The sequence below is a fragment of the Aethalodelphis obliquidens genome, unplaced genomic scaffold, assembly GCF_003676395.1.
Source record: "Aethalodelphis obliquidens isolate GAN/ISIS:26980383/991018 unplaced genomic scaffold, ASM367639v1 scaffold86, whole genome shotgun sequence".
Taxonomy (NCBI): domain Eukaryota; kingdom Metazoa; phylum Chordata; class Mammalia; order Artiodactyla; family Delphinidae; genus Aethalodelphis; species Aethalodelphis obliquidens.
The window spans coordinates 5,107,113-5,134,240 of NW_020838030.1; the positions used below are offsets into that span (position 1 = coordinate 5,107,113).

Here is a 27,128-nt window from a genome sequence, read left to right on the forward strand (position 1 = left end):
AGATTATGCATCCTGTGGAAGAGAGAAAATTTCTTACCTGTAATTGTGTTCTCTTAAGATACACAGTTGTAGGTTGCTCACCACTCTGTGGCTCTCCTGCCCTGACATAAGACAGATCGAATTTTGATAAACATCAATTTCTGAGTCAGACCCTATCCCAAATAGGAAGAGCAAAGGTGATTATAACTTTACACCTTTAGAAAACCAATATTACAGGTAAGTAAATATTCTCTTTACCAAAGAGAGAAATTCTAATAGATTTACCCTCTTAGAAACTTAGGAAATAATGTGAGGAAACCAGAACATGTGGTCTGCCAAATGAAAGCAAGAATAAAATTATGAACATGAGGGGGTAAAGAGTGAGTAAGTACCTAAGAAAGACAGCTCAGCATCTATTGAATCACATCAGCATTTTAGGATTTGATCAGGTCTCTGAAAAGCCAAAACAAGACCAAGAATGAACTAACTCTCCTACATACAGAATACTGATATAAAGATGAAAACTGTCAGAACCATAGCTCCTTACATAGAAGAGACCTCAGAGGTTACCTTGTCTTAACGCACTCATTATACAGATGGGGAAAATAAGGCCAGGAGGCCAAAAAGAGTGAAAATCCTTTGTTATAGATACCTTATTACATACAAGTTTTTCATCAGAGCAGATGACAGGACTCATTTGGGGTCACTGTCCTTTCTTCCTAGAGAAGTCAATTTCTTATATTTCCAGTGTCAAATAGACGCACCCATAAAAGAACTTACACTCTGGATCTGATGACTACAAAAAGGGAAAGTAAAACCAGGACAAGGGCATTCTAAGGAATAAGATGCTGCTTTGGTTAGCTTAAGGTCGAACACAGCAACATGATCAAACCCATTCCTCCCTGACCCTATATGTACGTCTACACAATATTTCAGGGCCTGTAAAGAAGGAACATGAACAGCTATTTGTATCTAACAAATCCCAATCACCCCTACAGATAATAAATTAACTTTAGACAACCCCTCTCCCCAAGTTCTAGCTACAGTTATTAAAGTCAAAAGAACATTTCTCCCTTCCCTGAAAGTCTGTGTTGAAGAGATTTTTAGGAAGCTCAGAGATGGGCAACAGAAATGTCTTAAAGGGTCTCATTACGATGGGGAAAGAGAAAGGAATTAATTTGGGTTTTAGGGTCCAAAGACCTGGATTGAAACTTGGCTGTGTCTCTTACTAGACGCCTAACTCTGGGCCAGTTACTGAACGCTTCTGAGCCAAAGCTTCTGGATCTGTAAATTGAAGCAATAATCCCAGCCTCACAGGGTTATCATGAATGGTGAGACAGTGTGTGTGAAGAAAGCTTGTAGCACAGTACTGGGCACACATGTTCAGTGAGGACTAGTTCAACTGAATTTCAGTGCTATGTACAGAGATATACAGATTAACAACACTCTAGTGCACATCATGAAATATCAATGCAAAACACAGTGTTTCATTTTCAGTCTGAACGGGAAACCAAATGCCCACACATATTATGCCTACAAGGTAAGTTTAGAGATTTAGAGAGAGCAAGGAGGGATACTACCGAAAGGCTTCTTAGCCAGTCATAAATGCTTCCATTCTAAAATAACAAGTGAAGTAAAATCCAACAAAAGACATGCTATAACATGCTAGTTAAGAACTGTGAATCGATTTAATTTAGAAACTACAGAGACATCACAAAACATTCTGCCAAATACTCTAAGAATCTGGGTGCAAATATACCCATGCAACTTTATACTGTTTTAAACTTATGAAGCTTTTATCTCCTTTAATCAGATATGAAAGAGTAAGCCTATTAAGAATGTACACTGTTCTAACTAATCCCATGGAGGATGGTTGTTTTCATCTGTTTAAATTATATTCTTCTCTGATGGATTTTCAGAAATTTATTACAATTTTGTTTTATCATGGAAATCTTCTTAGGTCCTGTACTATATGAGTACTTTCTAACCAATCTAAAAAATCTTCTCCTTCCCCATCTAGGATAAAGCTGAGTTCAATTTCTATATAAGGCCCAATTTCATTAATTTTGTCCCATAAAAAGTTAGTCTTGTTGTGTAATATAATCTTGATACATTAACAGCAACTATTAAATCTGTGATTAAAACTTAATTTTAAAAGACCCAATTTAAGTAAGATAATTTGATATATAAGTCAGCATACATAGCCTGAACTCTTCCCAAAGACCAATATGACACAAATAGATAAAAGTGCCTGAGCAGAGCCTGTATAAAACAAGACTAAGGATGGTCAGATACATGTGGAGAATATAACACGGACATGAGTTAAGTATTTCTAACTGTTGCCAATGGAGACACAAAGATGAGATACAGATATAAGTCCTAAACCATAACCAGGTAAAAAGAGCTCTAAGAAATGGATTTTCTATCAGATTTGAAGTCATATTTCTACACGTTTTCGATTTTCACAGAACTCTGCTACTTGGAAAAAAGCAAGATGGGAATAGAAAGATTATAACCCAGCATCACAATGATCAAGGCAGTATTTTAAGAGGCTAGTCCGTACTATTTACAATTCAGACTTCACTATTACTCTGTATTAATAATTGTTCACCCTTCTTAAAGGACCAAAATAAGAAATTCTATTATCTGACTTGGTAAGATGCTTCAGTAGTTAACATCCTAGGAAATCTAGTACTGTGTCTAGCCAAAGACAGAACAAAAGGAAAAAGTCTATTTCATATATATTAAACCATCTCTTGACTTGTTCCTCCAAACTAAAGACCATATTTACAGCTTCTCTAATTGTTCACTACTACTCTGAAAATGTAGTTAAAGATTCTGAGCTGTTACTCTTAATGAGGGACTGAGCTAAATGTAACAGGAAGATTAGTTTCGCATGCCATACCACAGTTAGTGCCCTTCTCCAATTATTACAGAATTAGGTTAATCATAATGGTCATTAAATGGCAAATACTTTTTTTTCCTTCTCAGATAATTTGTAAGATCCAGGATAAGTAACTTGGTATAATAAAAGATCCCCAGAGACCCAACTTTCCTTTATCACTTAGGCAAATTTCTAGTCTTATTTTCTTCTTAAGAAAGTTGTCACTGTTTTCACTTCTGACACCTGAAAGTTATGTTAGTCCATCATCCACAAACACTTCTGGCAAAGATCTCATGGTCAAATTTCTCTTTAGGAGTTGTTCTACTTGGTAATTTCCCCTAAATAAACCAGTAAGTGACTCAAACACTTAGGTAAGATTAGGAAAAGACTTTCTTCAGTGTATGCTGCTCATTCAGTGGTAGTACCCTTCCTTTGTGTGCAGATCCCTGTTGCCCTCCTCCCCTCCATATCCCACACCACTTTGGCTCATCTTTTATGCCCCCTCCCCCCAAGAAATAGTATCTGCTCTTTGGGAAAAGAGAAAAGCTTTAAGTTTGGAGGAGTCAGGGAAGACCTGCCTGGAGTTGGAGACTTCATCACATCAAATAATCTATATGCAGCATCCTCATGTACGTGATGCCAGTGGAGGAGGGCAATGGCAGACACTGAGGAAGGCAGCCTGAATCCAGATCTGAGGATAAGAGAAAAGGGTGTTCCAGGGAACAGACTCTACCTCAAAAGAAGACCAAATGAAAGGGTGTCCTATACTTCTAGAAACACGAAAATGACATTATAGGTCTGAGGGAGTGATCTATTCTTGAGAGACACCTTTGGAAAATATGCAGGGCTTCTGGGAACTAAGAAAGAGCATTCCAAAAACAAACAGCCATCAAATACTACTGTCACTAGATCCAAAAACAATATATAACTAGAGAAGAGCGAGAGAGAGGCAGAGAGAGAGGCAGAGAGAGGGAGAGAGAGAGGGAGAGAGAGAGAGAGAGAAAAATTTTATAGTGGGTTCCATAATCACTAGGGAATAAACAGTCCAACTTGTCATTTGATCAAGGAAAAGGAATTATGCCAATTGTAAACAGGACTTTTCCTCTACTCTCAGTCAAATGATAACAGTGACTGAATTAATCCAAAACACAATTCAATCATTCTTTAACTTGTACAACAGTGCTCTAGAGTACCTGGGGCCCAATCTCACACAATAATCACAAATGGACATGTTAACCAATATCACAGGAGCACACACAGAACACCCCTCCCTACCCAGTCACCAACTGCTATGTGCTCTCAACTCAGTAACCACAAGGGCTCTCAGAAAAGACAACAGTGAATACTCACAAACTGAGCACCAAAAATGTAGTATACATCCCACCTTAGTCTCACTGACTCTTGATGCGTCAGTATTTGTGGTTGAACAACTAACTCATTATAAACTCATACGGGCAGAGTGTGGCTATCTAGAGAACGTGTTAGATATGTCACCAGTACTGGAATCCTAGCTTAAAAGAAAAAACCGCGTAAACACAGACATACCTTTTTACAGGAGCTGAACATGCCATCAGGCAGAAGCGGCCTTCGACGCCTCTCAGGGATAAAGGGTGAGCCAAAGCGAATGTAGTGTTTGGGGGTGGTGCAAATTAACGGGGAATGGATAAGACCGGGTAACATGTTCAGGGTCGTTGCCAGTACAGTTGGGTCCGTGGTGATACGTAAAGGGCACTCAACAGGGCACTCTTGCTTCTCTGCTTTGTCATTCAACCACTCTGTAACTAGATACTAAGTTAAAAAAGAGACCATCAGTTGATGCTGCAGATGCAAAAGCCAGAGGAAGCAGTGTAGCTCACAAACACAAACCTCATCTAGAAACTAGACAGAGGTAGATATAGCAGCTGCAGAGAGTATGAATCGCACATTCAGAGCACAAGGGTATCTTCTTTCACCCTCTCCATGAGCACTATGGAAAGAATGATTTCAGCTCAGCAATTTAAACTCTGCCTAAAAATTATGCGAACAAAAGTAAGGCAGCAGGATGACCTCAGCCCTATGTGTCTAAGCATTTTATCTAAAACTTTCAATCTAATAAATCTTAGATTATTATTATTTTTTTCCCCTGGGGATTACAGGTCCTTTCACTTTACTAAGCCACAGCTTCCGGCAGACTACACTTAACGAAGATGTACTTGTAACTTACCTTTTTGGTTTTGGGGTATTTAGATGCAGCACGGTTGACATGGGATCCAGTAACTGACACCACAGTTGGGTCAGACCCTGTTAATTGCCTGTTTTCTCCTGAACTGTCTACATTTCCAGCTTCAGTAGGAGTTACTGAGCTGTTATTTCCCCCCTCTTCCAAGGCAGCTTGTGATAACTCTGCCTGCTGTGCAATGGCCTGCTTCTGACGCTTTAGTCTTTGGGCTGAACTGGTCCGGTACCGAGAAATTCGACTCTTCGGTCGGGGCCTAGAAGGCTTTGCTGGAGGTGGTTTGGGGACTGGTTTTTCGGCAGCAACATCCTATAACAATAGCAAAGTTAACTGCTTACCAGAAATTTCTTATCAGCAAACATTCTATCCAGCTTCCTATTCACTTTAAGCATTCTGAATGTTTACTGGTGAAAAAAGTGAGCGTTTAAAAACATTAATTTCAAATGTAATCCTTATAAAATTCATACATTTAAATCAGCTAAAAAGGCTACAGGAAGATGTCTCAGTTATTTCTTTTTCTAATAAGTATTTATAAAATAGGTCTAAAGACAGCTGAAAGTAGCCACCTAATTTTAGGTTCTTAGCAGGGAAGGTAATTCTTCCTTTGTCTCTTTCCCAGATACTAAGGTTTTAGCTTAAGGCTTAGAATCTATGGCTAAGGTAGGAAAAGGAACGAAGAATTAATTCTGAGAATCTTATGAAAGGTCAGGTACATGACAGTGCTACACAGAGAGCCAAAGAGAAACCACATGATTTTTATGAACTCACCACCAACAATATCTGGCAGAAATTGTAGAAAGTCCCATTCTAGTCTGAGAGTATCTAGTCATTCAAATTCTGTCTCCTTGAATCCCACGAATCAGCTGACTGAAAATAGTCTTACTTACTGCGAAATAAGGCAAAGCTGAAAATGCTGACACTAACCATTCCAAAAGCTAGGTAACTGATATTAGCAAAAGAAAGACCGACTAAGACCTGGAGTCTTTTCATCTTACCCCTGCTTGGGAAGACCTCCGGGTGTTCACTCCAACACTCTGTGGGTTGCTTGGGACGGCAATGTTTGAAGCAGGGTTGCTAACTTCAGATTCAGGGGCTTCAGTTTTTGTCTCCTCTCCCACAGGAGTCTCTGAGGTGGTGGTAGTAATCTCTATGTCAGAGTTGCTCTGTTCCAAGGGCTGATCCCGCCGCTTCTTTCTTTTTTCTAAGTTTTCAAAAGCATGCATGATGGCTTCAACCTTCCTATCTTCCCGGGTCTAGAAAGAAATAACATTAGCATAGAAGGAAGCCTCAACCAGGAGAAGGGAACAGCTTTTCAAAAGTATTATTAATGGAAATTGATAGATATTTATAGAAAATACTAATAAGATAATATATATATCTTTGAGAACATAAGATAAAAACTAAAAAATTTTCATCTTAAATGTTGCAAAGAGTTGTAAAGAAAGGCAAGGTCAAACCCAAGCTTTTCAAAAAGGGTCAGCTATTTTGAAACTTTTTAATACAAAAGAAAAATAGCCATCAAAACCAATTTTTCTCTGTATTTTCAGAGTTCAAAAAAAAAAAAAGTCAAGCAGATTTTCTTAAACAGCTTCTCAGGGACAGAAATAAACATGACTGATTTCAGCCATAAAGCAGAATTTTTGAATCCATATGACTGAATGTTGTGTTTGTTTTTTAAATGTCAAAATTCACACAACAAACTTAGGAAATTCCTAAGTTAGAGTAAGTAGCCTAAGGATATTTTGTTCCATTAAGACAGTTTTTTGCAAATCAAACCGTTAGTAAGAAACCTCTTAAAACCATCATCTGGTAATAGTCATTAGAGAACTACGTGTGTCTGTGTAAAAAATCGTAATAAAATCTACTTTATAGAAAAAGCCCACACTGTGACCTAGAGGTGATGGCATAGTAACTTACTGAAGAAATGAGATGATATAAATTCAGAAGACAAGGGGTTTACATGCTATAGGTAACATGAGTCAGCAGGAACAAAAAAACGTTAGAAGGTACTCACCCTCTTGCTATGAGCTGGGTTCTCCTGGTCATCTGTAATCTCTTCTTTCTCTTCTTCTGCTTTTTCTTCTGGATTGTCTATTGCCTTTAAGACAGAGTAAATACTCAGCTGTATTCTTAAGCTCTAAGAAAACTCAATCCCTGTTTTTTGGCTCGTAGCTTAAAACTCTCTAGAAACAATTTCTAGTGCTTTATAGTGTTACTCATGTGGGGCTACATAGTAAACACAGATGATAAATCTCATTCACTGGACTGAAACCTGATAAGTACCTGAATGGATGTTCTTGACATTGTAAAAAATAATAAAAAGATAATGAATGAAAGCACACCCACCTTGATATGAAGGTTATTAAGTGTTAATATAGATTCCCTACATAAAACAACATGTGGCAACCTGAGATCCTCTTCATCTGAAGAGGATCAACACCAAAGCAACAGCCTCTGACCAGGGGAGATTACCTCATGGTCACTGGATACAATTACTTTCTCAGGAATTTGCTCTGGCTGCTGGTTGTTTTCCTCTTCTGGAGCCTCATTTTGCTGCTCCATCTCTAGCTCTTTCCGTCGTGCTTTTCTACGTCTTGTCTCTGCTCCGATGGTGGGCAGGCTTGGAGGAGGTGGAAGTGGCGGTTCTGCAGCACTGGGATTCCTTTTCTGTATAGGGCAATTCCGGTTCCCCTTGTGACATGCACAGTCCACTTTATAATTACTGCTCCAAAGAAACAACCAAAAGTGCCTGTTTCAGTACCCCTGAATATCAGTTATATTACCCATTCATTCTCTTGTAATATTAGTATAGTAATTTACTCTAGTTTCATCTTTGAACAAGGTAAATAGTCATTAAGAAAGTCCGATAAATACTTTCAACATTCTGTGTTTCTCTATATAACCCCAACGCTTCCCCTATATATGGTCAGTGGAAAGGAAATGAAGTTCCCACTAAATTCAATTCTCCCAACTGTCTACGCTATTTAGTGAATCAGTGACAGACTCTGCAGTGGCCGTACCCTTCTCCATGTCCTCACTTTTATCTACTGATTCCCTACTTATTATTAATACCGTTTCTTCTTGCACCTGTGCCCAAACATCAATTGCCACATAACCCCTGTTTGCCTGAAAGGACCAAGGGAGAAAAGCATCCATTTTACAAAACCCATCACATAATCACCTATGATTTGCAATCTGTTTTTCGGCATTGCCATATACAGCTACATTACATGGCTTGAGTGGATGGAGCAAAGCTTTAAATTCTCATTCTATATGATCCCTGGTACAAGTGCTGTGTGCATAACAATAGATGCTACTACAATTTCTACGTGTGTTTCATACATACACTTTTTGTTATGCTTGCTACATAGAGGCAGAGGCCAAAACACCCTTGGTTAGAAGATTGGTAAGCAGTATCACACTATGTAGCTGTGTCTCTTAAGAAAACACCCTCAGTCTGTCTTTCCCTCCACAATTTCTAGGCAGAAAATGCATTACTCATGGAAAGATTAGGTTTAAAAAAAAAAGAGCAGCAAATGGCAAGGCACAAAAGCAGACTGAACAGAATAGCTTAATCTGTAAGACAAGCAATTCATGTTAGGAAAGGTTGTGGAAATCTTACCAGTTACTGTACTCATAGTCAAATGCTATGGTGACCTCAGCATCCTTGGTGATGGCAGACACAGCATAGATACAGAGGTGAATCATCCCATCAGCAATCATGTGTCGCACCTGTGTGAACAAGGCTTATGGTTATGATTTATCAAAAAGACCAGGAACTCTCCATAAGAGGGAAAAAACCTTTTACCAAAATGATACCTCCTCACTTAGAGTTAATGGTAGTCTGTCATTTAACTCCATCATTTCATCTGAAACTATCATATAGTAATTGAACATTTATGATACTTCTTGAAATAAATGAAGAAATCTTGAGATGTTAGCAATCAGGGTCTGCTCTACATCTTTTTTTTTTTTTTTAAATAAATCTATTTATTTATATTTATTTTGGGCTGCATTAGGTCCTCGTTTCTGCACGCGGCCTTTCTCTAGTTGTGGCAAGCGGGGGCTACTCTTCATTGCGGTGCGTGGGCCTTTCACTGTAGTTACTTCTCTTGTTGCAGAGCGTGGGCTCTAGGCACGCAGGCTTCAGTAGTTGTGGCACAAGGGCTCAGTAATTGTAGCTCGTGGGCTCTAGAACGCAGGCTCAGTAGTTATGGCACACGGGCTTAGTTGCTCCGCGACACGTGGGATCTTCCCAGACCAGGGCTTGAACCCGTATCCCCTGCAATGGCAGGCGGATTCTTAACCACTGTGCCACCAGGAAGCCCCTGTTCTACATCTTAAAGCTGTTTTCAGTTGCACCAGAAAATTAAAATTCCTTAAGTCTATAAGAAAAGCTCTGTGGATTTTCTTGCTGCATTTGATGTGGTTGCACTCATTATGCACCAAATACTGAACTTTAGAAATGTCTAGAATCTCTCTCACAATCCTATTAGCTAAAATCTAAAAAACTGCAACCACACACTTTCGTTTTGACCCAATAATAAAATCTTTTATATGGCAATTCTTTAATATAACGTCACTGACTTCTTATCCAGTCTAGCTCTTTCTCTTTAGCAAATGCTAACATGCTTTTGCCCATTTCTGCCTTCTCTAAAGAAAATCCATTCCTTGCCCACATCCTGTGAGAACAGATGCATTATTACTTTTGTTTTTCATCTCTTACAACGAAAGATCATAACCATTATCTACAGACCTTAATCTGGGTGAAGTTTTCAGACTGCTTCTTCAGTTGACTTGTCCTTTTGGTGGTTCCATTCAAAGAGAAATTGCTACAGAAATCTTACCTCTGCATTTGGTGTACATGATCTTCTGATGAACCGAGCATCATTACCGAAAGTACGTGCATCCACACACATCTCTACACCATTGAATTTTGAGTAGAAGAGCACAAAGGGGTATGGTCTAGGGATATAATTAAAATTCCTGTAATTCTCAATACAAATAAAAAGGCCACCCCATGATTTCAAATATGAAGCATATGCTGACAGAAGAAGCAGTAGTCCTTTGCAATGCCTACACTTGGAAAACATCACATGCTTGTCTGCTTCTGATTAAAGAATAAGCACAAAGCAAGGAATGCTTCGCTTGGAAAGGAGTCATCACCACTTTATACGTTAAACAATTTGCAGGTTTATTTGCACTTCTCTACAAATAGCAGAGAGGGGTGAGCTTATCTGAGCTGTAATCTTTTCCCCCAAGAGCATCCCATCAACCAGGATGGTTTTTATAGCCATATGCTCAGCCAGGCCTACTTTAGCCCTTACTACTCAATGAATGATGCTCTTACTTTTTGAAGAAATGTCCATTGACCTCAAATTGCTGCCGTAACATGACTTTGCCTCGATACTCTATTATAAGAGTGTCCAAAGCCAAATCTCTTGCAGCCCTCAGGATCTTCCGGTGCTTCTGAACACGAGTGACTCTTCCCAACTGTAGCTAAATAAAATCAGAATATTAACATTAGATAATATCAACAGCAGCTTAGCAGACATTTAAAATATTTCTTAGTTGAGGAAAAGGCACCAATATTTTTAGGTTTTATTTGTATGTTACTTAGCTCGATGATCAGACATTTTAAAATATGATAAAACCTTAGTATTTCTAGGAAACAGGCTCCATCTAGTGAACCTGCCACCCCCCGAATCCTCAAAGACAAAAAAAAAAAAAAAAAAAATCTAAGAAAAGTATATGATTAAAACTTTAGTGGCTCTATGTTTAATGTAAGAGTTTAGGTTTAGGTTTCTATTAATCTTAATAACTCCTACTGAGACTATATAAAATTTCCTACCCTAATTTATCTATTTTTAATTAATAAAGATACGTAGTTTAAAAACACGTATCCGAACAGTTTCCAGTTACTGTAACTTGCTTTTAGTTAAAGATGCTCAATAGCTGGCTAATTTGTTATTCTAAGGCCATCTGAAAGAAACAGTAATTCCAAAATATGTCCTTTTCCTGGGTTCTTAAAATCTCAACTACTAGGCTTCCCTGGTGGTGCAGTGGCTGAGAGTCCGCCTGCCGGTGCAGGGGACACGAGTTCGTGCCCCGGTCCGGGAAGGTCCCACATGCTGTGGAGCGGCTGGGTCCGTGAGCCATGGCCGCTGAGCCTGCGCGTCCAGAGCCTATGCTCCGCAATGGGAGAGGCCACAGCAGTGACAGGCCCGCGTACCGCCAAAAAAAAAAAACAAAAACCTCAACTACTTAGGGAGTCTTTAACCCTTTGATCCTTACCTGCATTTGGGAACCAATAACTGTATTATTACAGGCCAATTCAGTCTTATTAATAGTGTCTAAAATAGCAGGTTTGCCCACAAATTCCTTGCTAGAATGTAGATGTTGTTCAAGGGCGTTCTGTACATCTGCACTGTACTGATTAGTGAAGGCTTCTTCATATTGATCAGTCCATAGTCTTATCCGATTTTCCCATCCCTCAGTTGTATTCTCATCTAAATTCTGTGCTTCAGAAGGAGAATTCTGTAGAGAACAAAGGTCAAGTAGGTTAGGAGAGTCCATTAAAGGGCAGGGGTGGGTGGGTGGGGTGGGGCGGGCTGAATATCCAGAGAAGATTAGTTTTCACTTGGCAGTTGGTGTGCCATAAGAGTAATGGCCTGGGAGTCAGGATCTGGCTTCTATCATGGTTTCATTACCAGTGAGCTGTGAGGTTCAGCTTCCTCATTTATAAAGTGAGAAATTAATCTGGATTGCAATTCCATCCCATCACTGTCATTTTATGACCGTTTTTAAGTCATAAAAATCAAACTTATCAGAAGAATGACATCAAGTTCATAAGAAAATCTTCATAAAAATGAACAATACAGACACCTTAAAATATCCATATTGCTTAAATTTCAATACTTATCAAACAACAGTGTGCCATCTCAAATTGGTAGTTTTACTAGCATCCAGGAGAATGTTTTTGTGCGACTTATTATTTTTAATATAAAATTAATACATGTTCATTCTAAAAATACATGTGAACCAAATAAACAAATAAGTAACTCATACTCTTGCCTCCCATAGAAAAAGCTATCATTTGGAGTATATCTTTCTAGCACTCTACTTTTGACATTTTAAAACAGCCACCCTCTGTAGAGGTGAGGTGGGTGGAGGGGCGTGGGTAGGGGCAGTGTAGGAAATGCTGAGAGATACTGTGCTATATCTCTTTCAGAAAACCGCTGCCCTCTATGACAACATAGTACTGAGGAAAGATTATTACATCTCACCAACATCATCCTAAACAGTTTTATATGTGCTTGTGCTATAGAGACACAGCTGAACTCTGATACATGTTCTCCTCCATTGTGTTCAGGACTTAAGGTGTCGTCAGAAAACAAAACAAACGTGTGATGATGTCACACTAGTGACAACAAGAAGGAAAAGACACTATAGTACCAAAGCTACCTGCAAATCCATGTCGACTCTAAACTTGCAAAAACAGGTATGAAAAAATTAAATATAGTTTCCACAAATTACAGAGAAAACATTTATACCCATTATAACAATTACTTTCTTTCACTTCTGTGTCACTAGTTTTGATTGACTATTGTCTACCATCCTTCCCCCAAGGAACAGGGAAATCAAAGGAAAAAGTTAACACCACTGTTTTCCACATTTGTCACTAGAGTCCGAAAGAATGAACAATAAACAAGGGATGTAACAAACACCTAAGGCTAACACACTGAGAACAGACTATCACCAGCTTGAGGTGTCAGTAGCAGCTGAGCAACAGGAAAGTACAAAAGCTGAGGCTTAAGGGTGTTTATAAGACTGGGGATTAGGGGTGCCCAAATAGTATTCCCAGGTTTAAGCACCCAGCAGTGATCACTGAACTTATAACTTGTTAAACAATGTATACTGGAAGCCCTGCCATAGTTTTAGCTACTGTTCACTAATATAACTGTATACTCTGCTATCCCATTCTTCCAGGTACTGGAGACCCCATCTCAGTGGGTTTAGAGCAGTGGTTCTCAACCAGAGGGGATTTTGCCACCAAGGAGACATTTAGTAATACCTGAAGTCATTTCTGATTAATACACCTGGGTGTGTGTGTTACTGGCACCCAGCAGGTAAATGCTAGGGATGCTGCTACACAGCCGACTGTAATGCGAAAGACAGCCCTGATCCCTGCAAAGAATTATTTGGTTCAAATGTCAACAGGGTCGAGGTTGAGAAACCCTGGTTTAGAGCAGTCTCCAGTAGGGAAATTCAACTTTGGGGTTAAAAAGCCAAATGATAGGTTCTTCTCATTCTTAAGGTATTGTTCCCACTCAGATGTTTGGTGTAGTTCTTACTAACAATTAATTCTGAGTACAAAATTTATAACTCAATTTAGAATTCTGATATGAGAATCAAAATAAACCAACTAGTACTATTTTTTTGTGGGGGGGCCTACTCTTCATTGCCGTGTGTGGGCCTCTCATTGCGGTGGCCTCTCTCGTCTTGGAGCACCAGCTCTAGGTGCGTGGGCTCTAGAGCACAGCCTCAGTAGTTGTGGCGCACGGGCCTAGCTGCTCTGCAGCATGTGGGATCTTCCTGAACCAGGGCTCAAACCCATGTCCCCTGCATTGGCAGCCGGATTCCTAACCACTGCACCACCAGGGAAGCCCCAGTACTTTTTAGTTATCTAAATTTTAACATGCTTATGGGGCTATCTGTCAACATCTCAAAACTGCAAGCAATATTTGGGGTTTACATGTAGTTTTCTGGGAGAGCCAATCAACTGCTTTCAAACCTCTGGAAGTTAAGTTACAATAGTTAGCTGATAAAAGAGAAAAGGCTTAACACCTGGGATCAGGGGCTACGTCTGCCCCTTAAATCTACTGAAGGTCCCCTCTAAGCAACTGTCTCCTTGCAGGAGATAGATCTAACAAAGAAACAGTAATTGTGTTCCAAGATATCCCAGGATTCTGATGGTCTTGGGCTCTTAAGTCCTCTCCCATCTCTTTTACAGATATGTACAAATCTGTTTATGGGTATATGCACGGTGAGGACTTCTAATTTTATATAAAGTGCTACCTGAGATCTTTCTAACATGAGTCATATTGGTGTTCCATATGTATGTGTGTGTGTGTGTGCATAAATCCTAAGAAAGCCTCCCCTCACTAACAAGAGTTTAATGTTTACCACAGAACGGTCAACAGGAAAGATCCTGCTTTTATATCAGTTACACATTTAGGCATAAGTATACTTATGGAATTACACTCAACCTTAATTCTAATTAAATGCTTTGAAGCCATTAAGTAATGGTTTGGGAGGTATGCTGTCCTTCTATATACACACATAGGTAAAGGAAGATACCAGACAGTATATTCAAATCTCCTTTGGGCAAACTCTTTCCTTATCACCTAGTAACTGAAAGTCCCTTTAAACCATTGTACATAATTTCTCTATTCTCCAACCACTACCCGAAATCATGCCTCATAAGCTCTTTTATTTGATAACCGAAGAAAAGAAGCACACCAGCATCACCCGAGTCTTCTGTACCAAACAGATATGCCAGGAGAAAACAGCTCAAAAGTTAACTAATTCCAGTATTCTTATCAAAACTACTACCTTCCTACTGATGAAATTTATCCTTCCAACTGGTGATTAAAGCCTACAGGGTGCTAGGGCGGGTGCACAAGAGATGCTCTATCACCAGAAAATCCTCACTCCTGAGGTGGAGGCCAATCACAATGATGGAAAACATCAGCCTCATTTTGTCTGGCAAAATGTCACTTACCCCCATGCCGAGAGAAGCAGCTAATGAAAAACCAATAAATGAAGGCTAATTACAGAAAGGGAAAATATTTCAGAAAATGGTCAAGAAAATCTACTTTGGAGAAAGGCTCTATGAAAACTGAATGGCAACAATTACAAACTAACGAAAAGCAGGGTCCAAGATTCCCAGACCATCAATGTCAGGAAAGAAGCTGACCAAAATGCAAGATCACAGTGAAGTAAAACACAGCATCAGGGAAGAATACCCCTTACCTTCATCCGCAAGGACTTCCGGGATCCCTCTCGAAATGCCTATCCCAAAGAGGAAAACAAGTAGAACAAAACAAAACTTGGTACCAAAATGACAGTTATACCTATCTGAGACTAAAACTAAGGCAAGAACTAGTGTTCTAGTCTGTCCCCTTTACCCTAGGTAACAAATACAATGGAATTCCCCACACTATTATCAAGAATAGGGGTAGCACATGGCCAGTGAACTCTGAGGCTAATTCCAATACTTTCCATTGCAGAATTAGGTAATAAACAGGGAAGAGCATGCATCACTTAAATCCTATATGCACCCCTGACACTAAAAGAAAAAGTAAATAAAAATGTTAAGTAAGGCTGCAGATTTACCAGTTTTGAAATTAAGAAGGAAACAAAGACCAATCCCCTTAACAAGGGGTGGGCAAGTCACCTAGGAGCAACAAAGTTGCCGTGATGGGGAAGAAAGAACACAAAACAGAAGAGATTTCTTCTGGAGACTTTTTAGTTGAGAATACAGGAAAGTGACCACAACACTGAGGAAGCCTAGACCATTCAAGAGATGTTTCCTGAATTTTTTGTAACAAGGGAAAAACAATCAACCAACGACATGAAGTGGGCATGTACCAGGACAAGAATTTCAGACTGGGTTTTGGGATTGAGGAGGTGGGAGATACTGTAAGGACAGTGGAAGCCTAGACTGGAGGCTGCAGCACACATGGACTTGTGCCAGGTGGGGCTGGGATTTCATACCTGGGATGGGGGCTGGAGCAAAAGAAACTCTGTGCCAGTTGTGATGATATGGAATAAGAGAGGTTGATCTACATGTTCATAATACAAATTAGCTGATTTGTGCAAGAAGAGCAAAAGTGGCCCTTCAAACATCTGGATCAAATTTCTTAAAAGAATTCTGGTGCATTCTTCATCCAAAATTTGGGCTATTTCAGACACATTTCTATTTGAGATAGTTTTACCCTTCATACCTTGATTTTCTTCGTCTTTGGTGCTGCACGACCCTTTTCTGGACTCTTTTTCCGCTTCTTGGGTTTGGTTCTTCTAACAGTTAAGGTGATGCTTGTAGGTGTGTGCTGTGTTGCTGTATACAACACAGTGGAAGGAGAAAGCTCCTCATCCCAGCTTTCTGTTGCACTGCTATCCCCACCTGAAAAAAGGTTATTTCATAGTTCATGTTGTACAAAAAGCCTCATAAATACATTAAAAGCAGCTTATTCCTTTCGATCTAGCCCATACCCAGTAAGTTATTACTTCTACTATTAACTCTATTATCTGTGGAACATATACCTACATTCCATATAGAAACAAGATTCTTTCTGCATCATTGGCATTAAGCATAGAAAACCCTGTTCTATATCATGTATTTCTACCCTTGAATTCAGTCCCCAATCTCCACTGCCTCAATGTATATGTAACAGAAAAGGATGTGTGTGTGTGTGCGTGTGCACACGTGTGCGCGCCCGTGCATGCTCACAAGGAATAATTTGATTACTATAGGGCTAAAATTGTTGACTCTGGATACAATTAATTCACAACAATAGAATTACAATGGTCTTGAGAGGACTTCAATCACTGTCCATGAAAAGAGCTGGGGACCATGGGAACTTACAAGAGGGGTTCTTGGGATGAATATTAAAACCACAAAATAGTATATGTCAAAATATGGTCCTAACCCATCTTTGGCTCACCTGATATGTTGTCCTGCTTCCGCCGATGAAGTCTAATAACCTTCCCCCTGCTCATTCCCCTAAAGAGGGAAAATAAACTTAAAGTAGTCCTTCCAACAGCATGCAGCGCATCATCAACACACATGGGAGAAGTATCTCTGCATATACTACCCCCTTCCTCCCACCTACCAAATGTTTCCAGGACATTAAATTTCATATCAAATTCAATAGCTTTAACATCAATCTCTCATTCCTTGTTGTCAGCAATTCTCACCTAGTGCAGAGAATTCGAGCCAAGGAGCACTAAGGAATCATCTACATTAACAAACACAAGAAAGAATACTTTGAGCTTTTCCCTACTAATAAGAAACCCTAATCCCAGCAACCCAGGGCTGGATTTAGATGGAACACGATCTTACCTGCACTTGTCACAGTTGAGAAGGAAGCCATCCTGAGAAAGACCACAAGGACACCAGGTAGGAACAGTCTCTCCTTCAGAGTTCGGGCTGTCTCCACAGCGTTCCTCTACGGGCGACGGCAGGCCATTCAGGTCAGAACGGGGGATGATCGTCTGGACAGGGGGAGAAGCAGGAGGTGTCGGAGGAGGAGGGGCTCCGTAATTATGATCCTGAAAATAAGATTTTTTAAATCAACAGTGTCCAAACACTGGCCCCTCTCTCCCCTAAAGTATGGTACATATGGAAAGAAAGAAGAAAGTAGTACCCTTCGTTTTTTGGCTTCAACCAGGAAAGTGATAAAACAAAATGCCAAGGTCAACTGGGACATAAAAACAAGAACAATGATGCAGGGCTAGACGTCCGCTGGAGGCAGGGAAGTGCAAAAGGGGCAACTTCGTCATGCTGCATATAAACATTTCAAGAAAGTCACAATGTATAAGAATGGATTACACTCCAGGAAGATCACTGCTCTGGAGAGAAACAAATGCATACTCACAGCATAAGGCAGTCCTCGACACCCATGTCTCTGAGTGGTCCCATAATTATGAGTGGAATACACGCTCTTCTCATTAACTGCTGGACTAGCCTCCACAGATTCAGGGCTGCACAAAGGCGAAAAGCAACGCATGATAGCATAACACCTAATCTTCCCTTAAACTAAGACTTAACTTCCCATTCTAACCCCTCCTCTTTCCACAACCACCAGCCACTAGAATAAGAGAAAGAACTCAGTGAAACAATCTGATTAACATAACTAAGCCTATAAATAACAGTAGGAGTGTCATTAAATGTGGATTTGTGTGTAACATGAAGCCAGTACAGGCAGATGTCTCAAAGCAGGCACCTGGGATACAAGGTGTCCCTAATGACAAACACAAACGTACCAGCTGAGCAGGGAGTTTCCCCTAGAGAAGCCACTCTGGGCTGGTTTAGACTCAGAACTATTCTTCTTAATTGGATCTCTTAATACTTCCATGAAACCTCACATGACATTTGCAGTGAGTGAGATGATGAAAGTGCCTTCTGCACTGCCCCAGGGACCAGGCCCTCTTCCATTCACTACCAAGACAGGATACCCTGAAGAAAGTACAGGTAAAAACAATGGCATCTTATATTTATCATACCTCTCATCTTGATGAACCCCCAAACACCTTCCAAATATTAGAGTAATAATTTCTCATCTACCAATGACATGCAAGCATATCAAGGACACAATTATTTAATAGCTGCATGATAATACCATAGAACTTCAAACTATTCAAAACTGTACTCAGAAGTTTAGTCTAACGACAAATAACAACAGTAGTATTGGCTACCATTTTGAATTGCCCATTATTTGCAAGGTGCTTTTTATGTATTAATTCATTTACTCTGCCACTACTAAACATGATAAACAGCACCCCATCTTTACAGAACATGAAGTTGAGGTGGTGAGATTATATGACTTCACCAAGGTTACCCACTGACAGAGCCAGGATTTGAAACAATGTCTGACTCTAAAGTCTGTGCTCTTTCCACTATGCCTAATTGGTTTGGAAACCACGATAACTTTCTTCTTTTAAAGAAAATTACATAAGATCTTAAGTAACCAGGCTTAGTGAGAAGCTTGGTTGAGTATGTTTCTGTACCCTCACTGAGTGGAAAGTAAACTGTTCAAACACAATTTATTAAAATAAAATAATTATAAATGTGTTCAAATTTAGAAATTTAATGTAAACCCTTACTTGATAATAAAAAGGCATAGGTGGCTAAGGACAAAATTCACGTTTTGGGGCAAAAAGAACTTTAACTCTGATTACTTAGGTACCTGGTTAGGTTTTGGAGAATACTGAAAGATAATTAACGAATGCAATTGTATGATTTGCAGAACTGAATAATGGGTTATCCGTCATTTAAATTAACCAGCACTGAGATTCACAAATCAGAAACTCCAAAGACACACGTAACTCAGCCTTAGTGGTGGATCAAAGGGTCTTTTAGGGAATCAAATAATGAATATTGTTTGCTTCAAGTAATGTACATTTTTCCTGCTTAGAAATACACATAATATAGGACTTGGCAGGAATCAAGTGTGCAGTTCAATGTGGTGTAATGTCAGCTGAGAAGTGAGGGATAAAAGAAAATTCTGAGATATGTATCCAACTCACCCAGTTATTTGCTCCAAAACTGTAAGAAGGGATCTTATAAATAACAGCAAAGGTAATTTCTAGGTGAAGAAGAACTTTAGACACAGGAAAGTATTCTCTGTTAGTGAAGTGCATGCATTTTATTACTTAAGAGTGTCTGCAAGATGGGAACTGGGTGGGGGTAGGGGAATACATCAAGAATGCAGGTCAGTATTCTTGAGAAATAGATGATCTGAACGTGGCTCACTGAGAGGCAATCAGCTCTGAGTATTAGGAAACAGGTGGGGTTTCTTAAATAAACCAAAGGCAAACAAGCATTAATAAAATGAAGGTAGAATTTAGTTTCTATGATGGACAGGTTAAGAGAAAGTAATAACTTTACACAACATTGTTAATTTACTAGATAAACAAGTATTTCAAAGAGCTGTACATATTTTATGCAAGAGATTTTGTACCACTGAACACATGGGGTGAAACATGATAGCTGTTTATTAGAAATGGAATTTGTTTTTTTTGGACGGGAAAAAGGAAAGTGGCATGAAATAAAAGATGGCCATGGAGATGGAGCTGTGCCGGTTGTATCTTACCCATCTCCAAACTGGGTAAATATGAACATATGCACTTCATGTGCAAGTCTAGGGAATAAAAATAAAATGTATATTGTGTAGGTTAAAAGGCCATCCCACTGCACAATACTTTGTAGTCAAGCATAGCATTTAATATATTGCTATGCATGCCAAATACTAAAATTTAAGCTCACATCTTTTGATGAGGAAACTTTGCAATTTCCATACTGGTTACTGATTAAATACATAGTTATATGCTGACAGGTAACTACAGGATTTCCTAGGATATTCCCTGACATACAGAAACATATATCAGCTCTTATCTATATTTTAAAATATCGATAAAAATTTTGGAGTGTTAGGATTGCATCTCTTTATTAGCGAATGATTTTACGCAAATGTAATCATAGCCTTTCTTCCCCTATGTTTGAACTTCTATGACAGCTAGGCACATACACAGAAGCCATGCTTACGAAAGATATACTCCATCAACTGTGTTCCAAGTATAATATGCAACCTGCTGTTATAACACTACCTCTTAGAAAATGTCTTTAATTCATTTATGGCAGGATTGTAAATTCAGAAAAGTCTTTGCTTCTATTGTTACATCTAGAGGTTTTCCTACAAATATACAAAAAAAACAAAAACAAAACATAATGCATACCATTGCCATCAGATTTAAAATCCCATAAGGTAAGGTCTAGATCTTTTATTTAGTTGAGGATGTTATCCTGTCCCCAGGTTTAATCTTAGAGTGCCCAGAACAGTGGAATATGCATGACAGTGACATATGCACAGTGAAGCATTAACAAATATCATCAATAATTTAACAGAGTGGTATATAAGCTAATTGTTGACATTCTCTTGCTTTATAGGAATACTAAACGAAAAACTGTATAATTAGCTAAGACCACAGTATCAGAAATCTGTCTGGATATTATGGATGAAAATGTTTCAGGAAACAGAAACACTGCAGTCAAACTTTTAGGCCACAAGTATTTTTTGATTCTGCAATTACTTCTGGACTCCCTAGCAACATTTATGGGCAGTTAGCTCTGTACTATGGGAAAAATCCCTGTTTTAAGAATAATAGCTTTAGGTCTTTTCCTTAGCTACTAACCCCAAACTCGTTGAGTTAATCTTTTCGTTGAAATTTCTGACAAATGTTAATGTTGTTTACATATACAGTCTGTCAGCCAATCCATATAGGAGGCTAGTGGTTGACTTTATACAAATTCATTAACACTACACAATTACCTATGAATGCAGGAAGATTTTTAAGTACTCTATTTGGGAAACAGGTGTAAAATTGGTAGTCTCGGCTATTGGCATAACTACATCTCTGTGGCATGCAAAAAAACAAAAACAAAACAAAACAGGAAAAAAGGCCCTGGAAGTAACACAATCCACCCTTCCCTACCCCCCGACCCTCCATCTTCCTTTTTATATGGGAATAAGGCCAGAAACTGCTTTCAATTCTACACGACCCCAGAATATAATACACTGCTTCTTAGGGTAGCTTCATGTTAAGCCTTCCTCTTTAAGGAAGTCATGAAACAGTTAAATTATCCTAGGTGGCTTTGTGAAGAAACATACATGCTCTTTACTAATATTCTCAGTCTTAAGGAAGAAAACCACTATTATCAGGGATGCAGTTGAACCCAGAGTTCTGGTACAGCTTCTTTACTTTGCTGGAGGGGAAGGAATCCCCAGGGACTGTGAGAATGGCAAGAGAAACAGGGGAATTAGAGCAACACCCACCTCACTCAAGAAGTGGCTGTGGGATCAAGAGTCTGAACTGGACCTGAACATATTCAAAACACCAGGATTTTTCCAGCCCAGACCCTAATCCCTGGTACTGCCTGGAATAGACTTGGCTTCTGGGGGTGTGCTGCCCCCTAGGCCCCTTGGGTCTCTTTCGCTGGACTTTCACATCCTGGTGTAGTGCCACTTCGTCTTGAAAGGTAGGGGGCTTCCACTTCCTTTCTGTAAGCAAGGAAGATTGGGTACAAGGGAGGTAAAAGGACAAGAGGGGGGGAATCTGTGAGCAGGGGGAATCTTGGACAACTTAAAAGAGAAGGGATACAAAAGTCTAAAAAATTTTAAACTGTGAATATAAAGTTTTATAATGAAGGCCTACCTTCATTGCCATTTGGCATTTAAATTCTTCAAGAATTGAGAGTCTATTTTAGGGATTGGACTTTTCGACAAATTCTGAATTCCTAAAGCTGCTCTTAGCTGAAAAAAAAGTTTGGTACCACTGATTTTGAAGGTCCTCTTTCTAGGCAATGAATATTATAAAAACAGATGATACTAATTTCCACATTTTCTATCCCAAATATCAGAATGTCTAAGTAACCTGCCCATATAGCTGCAGCCCCTTTACTCTAGAACAATGAGAAGTACATAGGAAGAGGCCTTCAAGGAAAATCAGTTGGAGAGAACTCCTCCTTATCCTTCATTCATCAGATAATCATTAACTCTACAGAAGCAGGTAGTGACACTTACTTATTTCAATCTTCCTCACCCATCAAAATAAATGAAAACATAATCACTACCTTGAAAATTTAATTCTATTAATTATTTACTCAGAAATCCCGCCCCGCCAAATTCTTTTCCTCCCGCTTCTAATTCTTTTTTTCCTCCAGTTTCTATGGGGGAAAGGGAAAGGTCTAATGTCATTTACAATGGGCTAGGCTTGGGTTTAGAAAATACCACGTTATTTATTATTAGATGCCCACAAGAAATTTGTCTCCACACAAACTGGTAATGTATCTGCTACCTAGGAAGCAGCACTTACTCTGATCCAGCAGCCATATCTGAGTAGGATGTATCTGGTGTGGTGACTCCCAGAGGGATTGCAATGCTCATGACGTCCAACACAGCAGAGAGTGGAAATCACGGGGTCCAATTATCAGAGACTGGCCACTCTGAGAGTGGGGGTGAGCTGCAGAGCCTCAACCAACATGTTATGGACATTAGGAATCCTAGAACAGAAAAGGAAAACATCTAGTAACCAGAAAGTTCTTTGAATTTATTGCAAATATTACTGAATATTTTTCTATTTTTTGAACAAAGCTTTTAAGGGATAAATATAAAACAAATACAAGGGATCAACATTGTATCGTGTTTACTATGTTCTACATTAATGTTCCACAAAGTGAGCTAGCAAAAGTTATGCTCACTTTTCATTTCTATTTTAATTTTTTTCTTTTCAGATAAAGGGAAAGTAACAGTCTGCTCACCAATGAGCACATTTCTCCCATTCCACAACTGCTTATCAAACAAAAATTTCTGACACCCTAGGACCTAACTAACAAGAAAGAGAACAGTTAAAAGAATTTACTAGTTTAATGTTATAGTTTAATGTTATTCCTTCCAAATTAAATATGATGATAAAAGAAATCAATTTGCTTATATTTGACTGAATAGCTGTTTCTTATTGCCTTCTTTTGTCATGGAATACTCTTTTCCTTCTTTTAAACCTTTTTAATAACTATAATTTTGGGAGAAGATGTAGTTAGTAATGATATCTGTGAGATAATATCCACTGCTAGGTATGAATAAAAACATAAACCACAAAGTGTACAGTTTCATGATAAAAATAAGAAAATTTTGCATGGAAAAGCAGTGAGGATACCTTGAGTTGGTGACCACAGCCAGTGGAGTTTGGGAACAGAAAGAAACAAACTTGGTAGTGTAAAGAAACAAAAGTAGATTAAGTAGATTAAGAGATTTGGAGGTATGGTGCAAAGGGAAAAAGTGTACTTTGACTTTACATTAGTGATTTTATAGTTCTGTAAAAAAAAAACATTAAAAGAATGGAACACAAAGCATTTTATGTGGGAGGAAAGAAAGTCAATGTGACTGTTAAGGCCCAGGTTAATACAGAGTTTTGCAAAAAAACTACAAAAAGAAGTCATGACTGATATACTGATTCATGATAAGACAAATAAGACAGTAGAAAATGGTTATTTATACTAAAAAAATTAAATCAAATGAAAACTATACCATATTAATTGAGTCAATACAGGGGATCAATGCAAATTTTAAAATGGTAGATGATCTCAGATGCTTGACTCTTATTTTGAAATACGAAGCAAATTAACATGGAAAAGAAAACCAATAGTGAACAGTGAATCAGGACAAGATTTTTAAGAACACGTAAAGATAATACTCTTCTGTATCATTATTTTACAATGCTAGAACAGCAATAAACTAAGCAGTCCTCCCTGGCACCTACACTTTGAAAGAGCTGGATCTCACTAATGGACCTAGGACTCTCCAAATCCGGGTGTGGCAATATACCTGTTCCCACTCAACTTGAGGTGACATGTTGGACTTGAGACTGAAATGAAAAGGGCAAATCTTCCTATCTATTGCTTCCTCACAGCTCATAAAACAAAAGTGACTAATACAACTTTCTGCCTTTGGGCCTATTTTACACATAAATGTTTCCTTTCCCTAACAAACCGAACAGAGGAGAGCAGTACATTCTCTAATCCTCTGGGAAATTGAAATAAAATCTGTTAGTAACAGAAGAGAGAATACTTATCAAATAAGCCCAAAAGGGCATTTTTAAACATTGGGGATTGTTGGTTACAACTCTTTCTCTATTTGGTATCACTGCATAATTCTCAAAAAAAAAAAAAAAAAAAAAAAAAAAGTCCAGAGGCTACTTGGCTAAATAACCAGAACAGAGTCTAATAATGAGCATACTACTACCTTGACCAATACAGGAATCTGAATCGTGTGTTATATTTCAGTAAAGAACCCCTCACTACCAATTACTCAACACCATTAAAAAATCCTCTGTCATAGCCATTACTGTTATATGCCCATAAAAAAATGTAGGTGTCTAGATAAAAGAAAATTTACAAAACTAAGCTGACAGTGGTTATTTTTCTGAGTCAAAAAAAGATATACTAAAAGGAAAAGATGGAAAAATCACTTCAGATAATATCTCCTTAATAAATGAGTAAGTGATTAATACATTCCTTAATGAAATCTCAACCCAGCTAATTTGGATAGTTGAAAAATAACTTTAAGAAAGATTAAGTAGTTAATTACTTTCATGAATTCTTCCATTTCCCTTTTGTGTAATTTTACATGACCTCTTCCACTCTTCTGATGAAGGCATTTTGGATTAGCTTGGTTATCCTGTTCCAAATAATACTCTTATAATATTGGGTGTTTTTAATTAAAAAAAAAAAAAGATAACAAAACCTAATTTCTCATATGACCCCAAGACTAGTTCCTTTCCTAAATAACATGCAAAATGTAGCTATTAAAATGTTAACTGAAAAACTTCTAACAGATCATCTATATGCAGTATTTTACTATAATTACCCTGGTTTTATAAGACAAGACAATAGGCTCCTACTATAGTTTACCAAGCTTAGTAGTTATAGCAGTTACTAATTTATCACATAGTTGGAGATATGTCCTAGAAAGAATTGATAAGAATTAAAATCTCTAGGTGGAACAGTTTCAAAGTATCTTTTACTTGTTAATTTGTCTCTCTCTCTTCCTACCAAAGTAAAAACTCAATGAGAACAAGGATTTTTGTATTTTATCCTCTGTTGTAGTTCCACAGCCTACAACAGCACCTGGCACACAGAGGGTATTTGAGAATATTTGCTGAATAAATTATGATCACTCATATCAAAATTATAGTTTTTAGCATTCATTGAAGTACAAAAATTAAAACAAATTAAAAGAATTTACTTGGCTCAGTCACCTTTTTATAGACCTCTGAATATGAAGTCCCCCAAAATTATCTGCCAGTAGTTCTGAAGACCTAGAAAAAGTTGAGAAGCAAATTAGTATAGAAAGAAATAACACAGATGGACACATGGAATAGAATTCTACAGAAATAATATTTTAACGGTAATTGTTCCATTTAGTACTGTATCTTTGTCCTTTAACCTTGTTATCTTATTTTCCTGTAAAGCCAGAACCTAAATAAAGGGTAGAAAAGGCAATTGTCTATTTGAGTTAAGAAGTGATATATATTGTCTCTGGGTAATCCTTTTCTTTCCTTCAAATCAGAATTCTCTCCCATTTCCCAAAGGATTCCTTCTTTTTATCTCTCCTAGGAGGTGCTTTTCTCCTCCTCTGACCCATTCTTAAATTCGGAGGCTTTTCTTTAATCAAATGTCAGATTTATTCTCCAGTCAGACAGGGACCTACCATGATCTATTAGAGTTCATATTAGTCCTTTCTTCCCCCTACCCTCTTGTCCTACTACAGAAAGAGTGACAAGAGGGAATCCATTTGTGGTCATCTACACAATGGAAAGCATGTAGAAAACAGAGCTTTAATTAGCTTTCTACACTCCAAAATGAAAATAGGTGATGACATAGGACTTGGGGGGGTAAAAAGTCAAATTTAACATTAGCCAGAAAGGAGTTTCAACATCTGAAATGCTATATCATATATGTGAAAAGAGTTGTGTGTGAGATTCCAGTTACCAAGCAGTAGAGAGTAAATGTTCTTTATGTTGATATATTATGGATTTCTAACTTTTTATTAAAAATTGGAAAATAAACTATTCTTTAGAAACAATTTTAAAAGAGCATACTCAGAACTGTAAAAATAAAAGGTATGAAGGTAACAGTAAATGGAAGGAAGAAAAAAATTACACCAAGGAAGAAACAGACTCCTTTAGCAACAACAAATAAGAAAGAAAAATGGAGAGGAGTAAAAAGAGAAATAAGTACATGAGTATACAGTAGGGGGAAAATGAATGCATCGCAATTTCAATTTCATTTCAGTTTAACTACAATCCATCAGACCCCCCAGGAACTGTAGTTAAGTTCTTGGACTCAGAAGCAGAACCAGCTTGACTCCCAGTACTGAGTACTCTTTTGAGAAGTCACCATTTACATATAGTTTCTAAGGAAAAGGCTTTTAAGAACGTGCCAGAAATAGTTTATAATTACCCCAGTCTTTTAAATTGAATTCAGAAATGGTCAATAGTCTCTGTATCTGCCATTCTGACAGTCTCTTCTCTATATGACTTGCTGAAAGCACAAGACCCATGTGATCTGTCAGGTCACTCTCAGAGAAAACAGACAAAAAGTGTTTTAAGAACAACTCCAACAGAGATTTCAGAAAAAGAAATTGCATCAGCCAGGTGAGCCGGAAGCAGCTGGGAGACAAGAGTCCAATAAACAGCCAATCCGATGAA

General features: G+C 38.4%; 1 protein-coding gene across 21 annotated transcripts in view; it reads right to left on the bottom strand.

Annotated features, from left to right (window-relative positions):
* The window catches only part of SETD5 (SET domain containing 5), an 83,802-nt gene that overhangs the window by 23,302 nt on the left and 33,372 nt on the right, over positions 1–27,128 (bottom strand). For 6 of the 21 annotated variants that reach the window (XM_027093831.1, XM_027093820.1, XM_027093811.1 and 3 more), the window contains 18 exons: positions 25,677–25,736; positions 22,737–22,923; positions 21,698–21,922; positions 18,129–18,321; positions 17,741–17,846; positions 17,206–17,414; positions 16,808–16,866; positions 16,088–16,266; positions 15,114–15,152; positions 11,373–11,615; positions 10,429–10,577; positions 9,926–10,043; positions 8,701–8,810; positions 7,551–7,803; positions 7,093–7,176; positions 6,074–6,331; positions 5,067–5,387; positions 4,409–4,651 (listed from right to left, as the gene is read on the bottom strand). In XM_027093831.1, the coding sequence (XP_026949632.1) occupies positions 4,409–4,651; positions 5,067–5,387; positions 6,074–6,331; positions 7,093–7,176; positions 7,551–7,803; positions 8,701–8,810; positions 9,926–10,043; positions 10,429–10,577; positions 11,373–11,615; positions 15,114–15,152; positions 16,088–16,266; positions 16,808–16,866; positions 17,206–17,414; positions 17,741–17,846; positions 18,129–18,220 (2,463 nt within the window). In that variant the 5' untranslated portion in view covers positions 18,221–18,321; positions 21,698–21,922; positions 22,737–22,923; positions 25,677–25,736. Of the gene's footprint in view, positions 1–4,408; positions 4,652–5,066; positions 5,388–6,073; positions 6,332–7,092; positions 7,177–7,550; positions 7,804–8,700; positions 8,811–9,925; positions 10,044–10,428; positions 10,578–11,372; positions 11,616–15,113; positions 15,153–16,087; positions 16,267–16,807; positions 17,415–17,740; positions 17,847–18,128; positions 18,322–21,697; positions 21,923–22,736; positions 22,924–25,676; positions 25,737–26,880; positions 27,079–27,128 lie in introns of those variants that run through there. The other 15 variants (XM_027093822.1, XM_027093817.1, XM_027093814.1 and 12 more) reach the window with 14 other exon arrangements.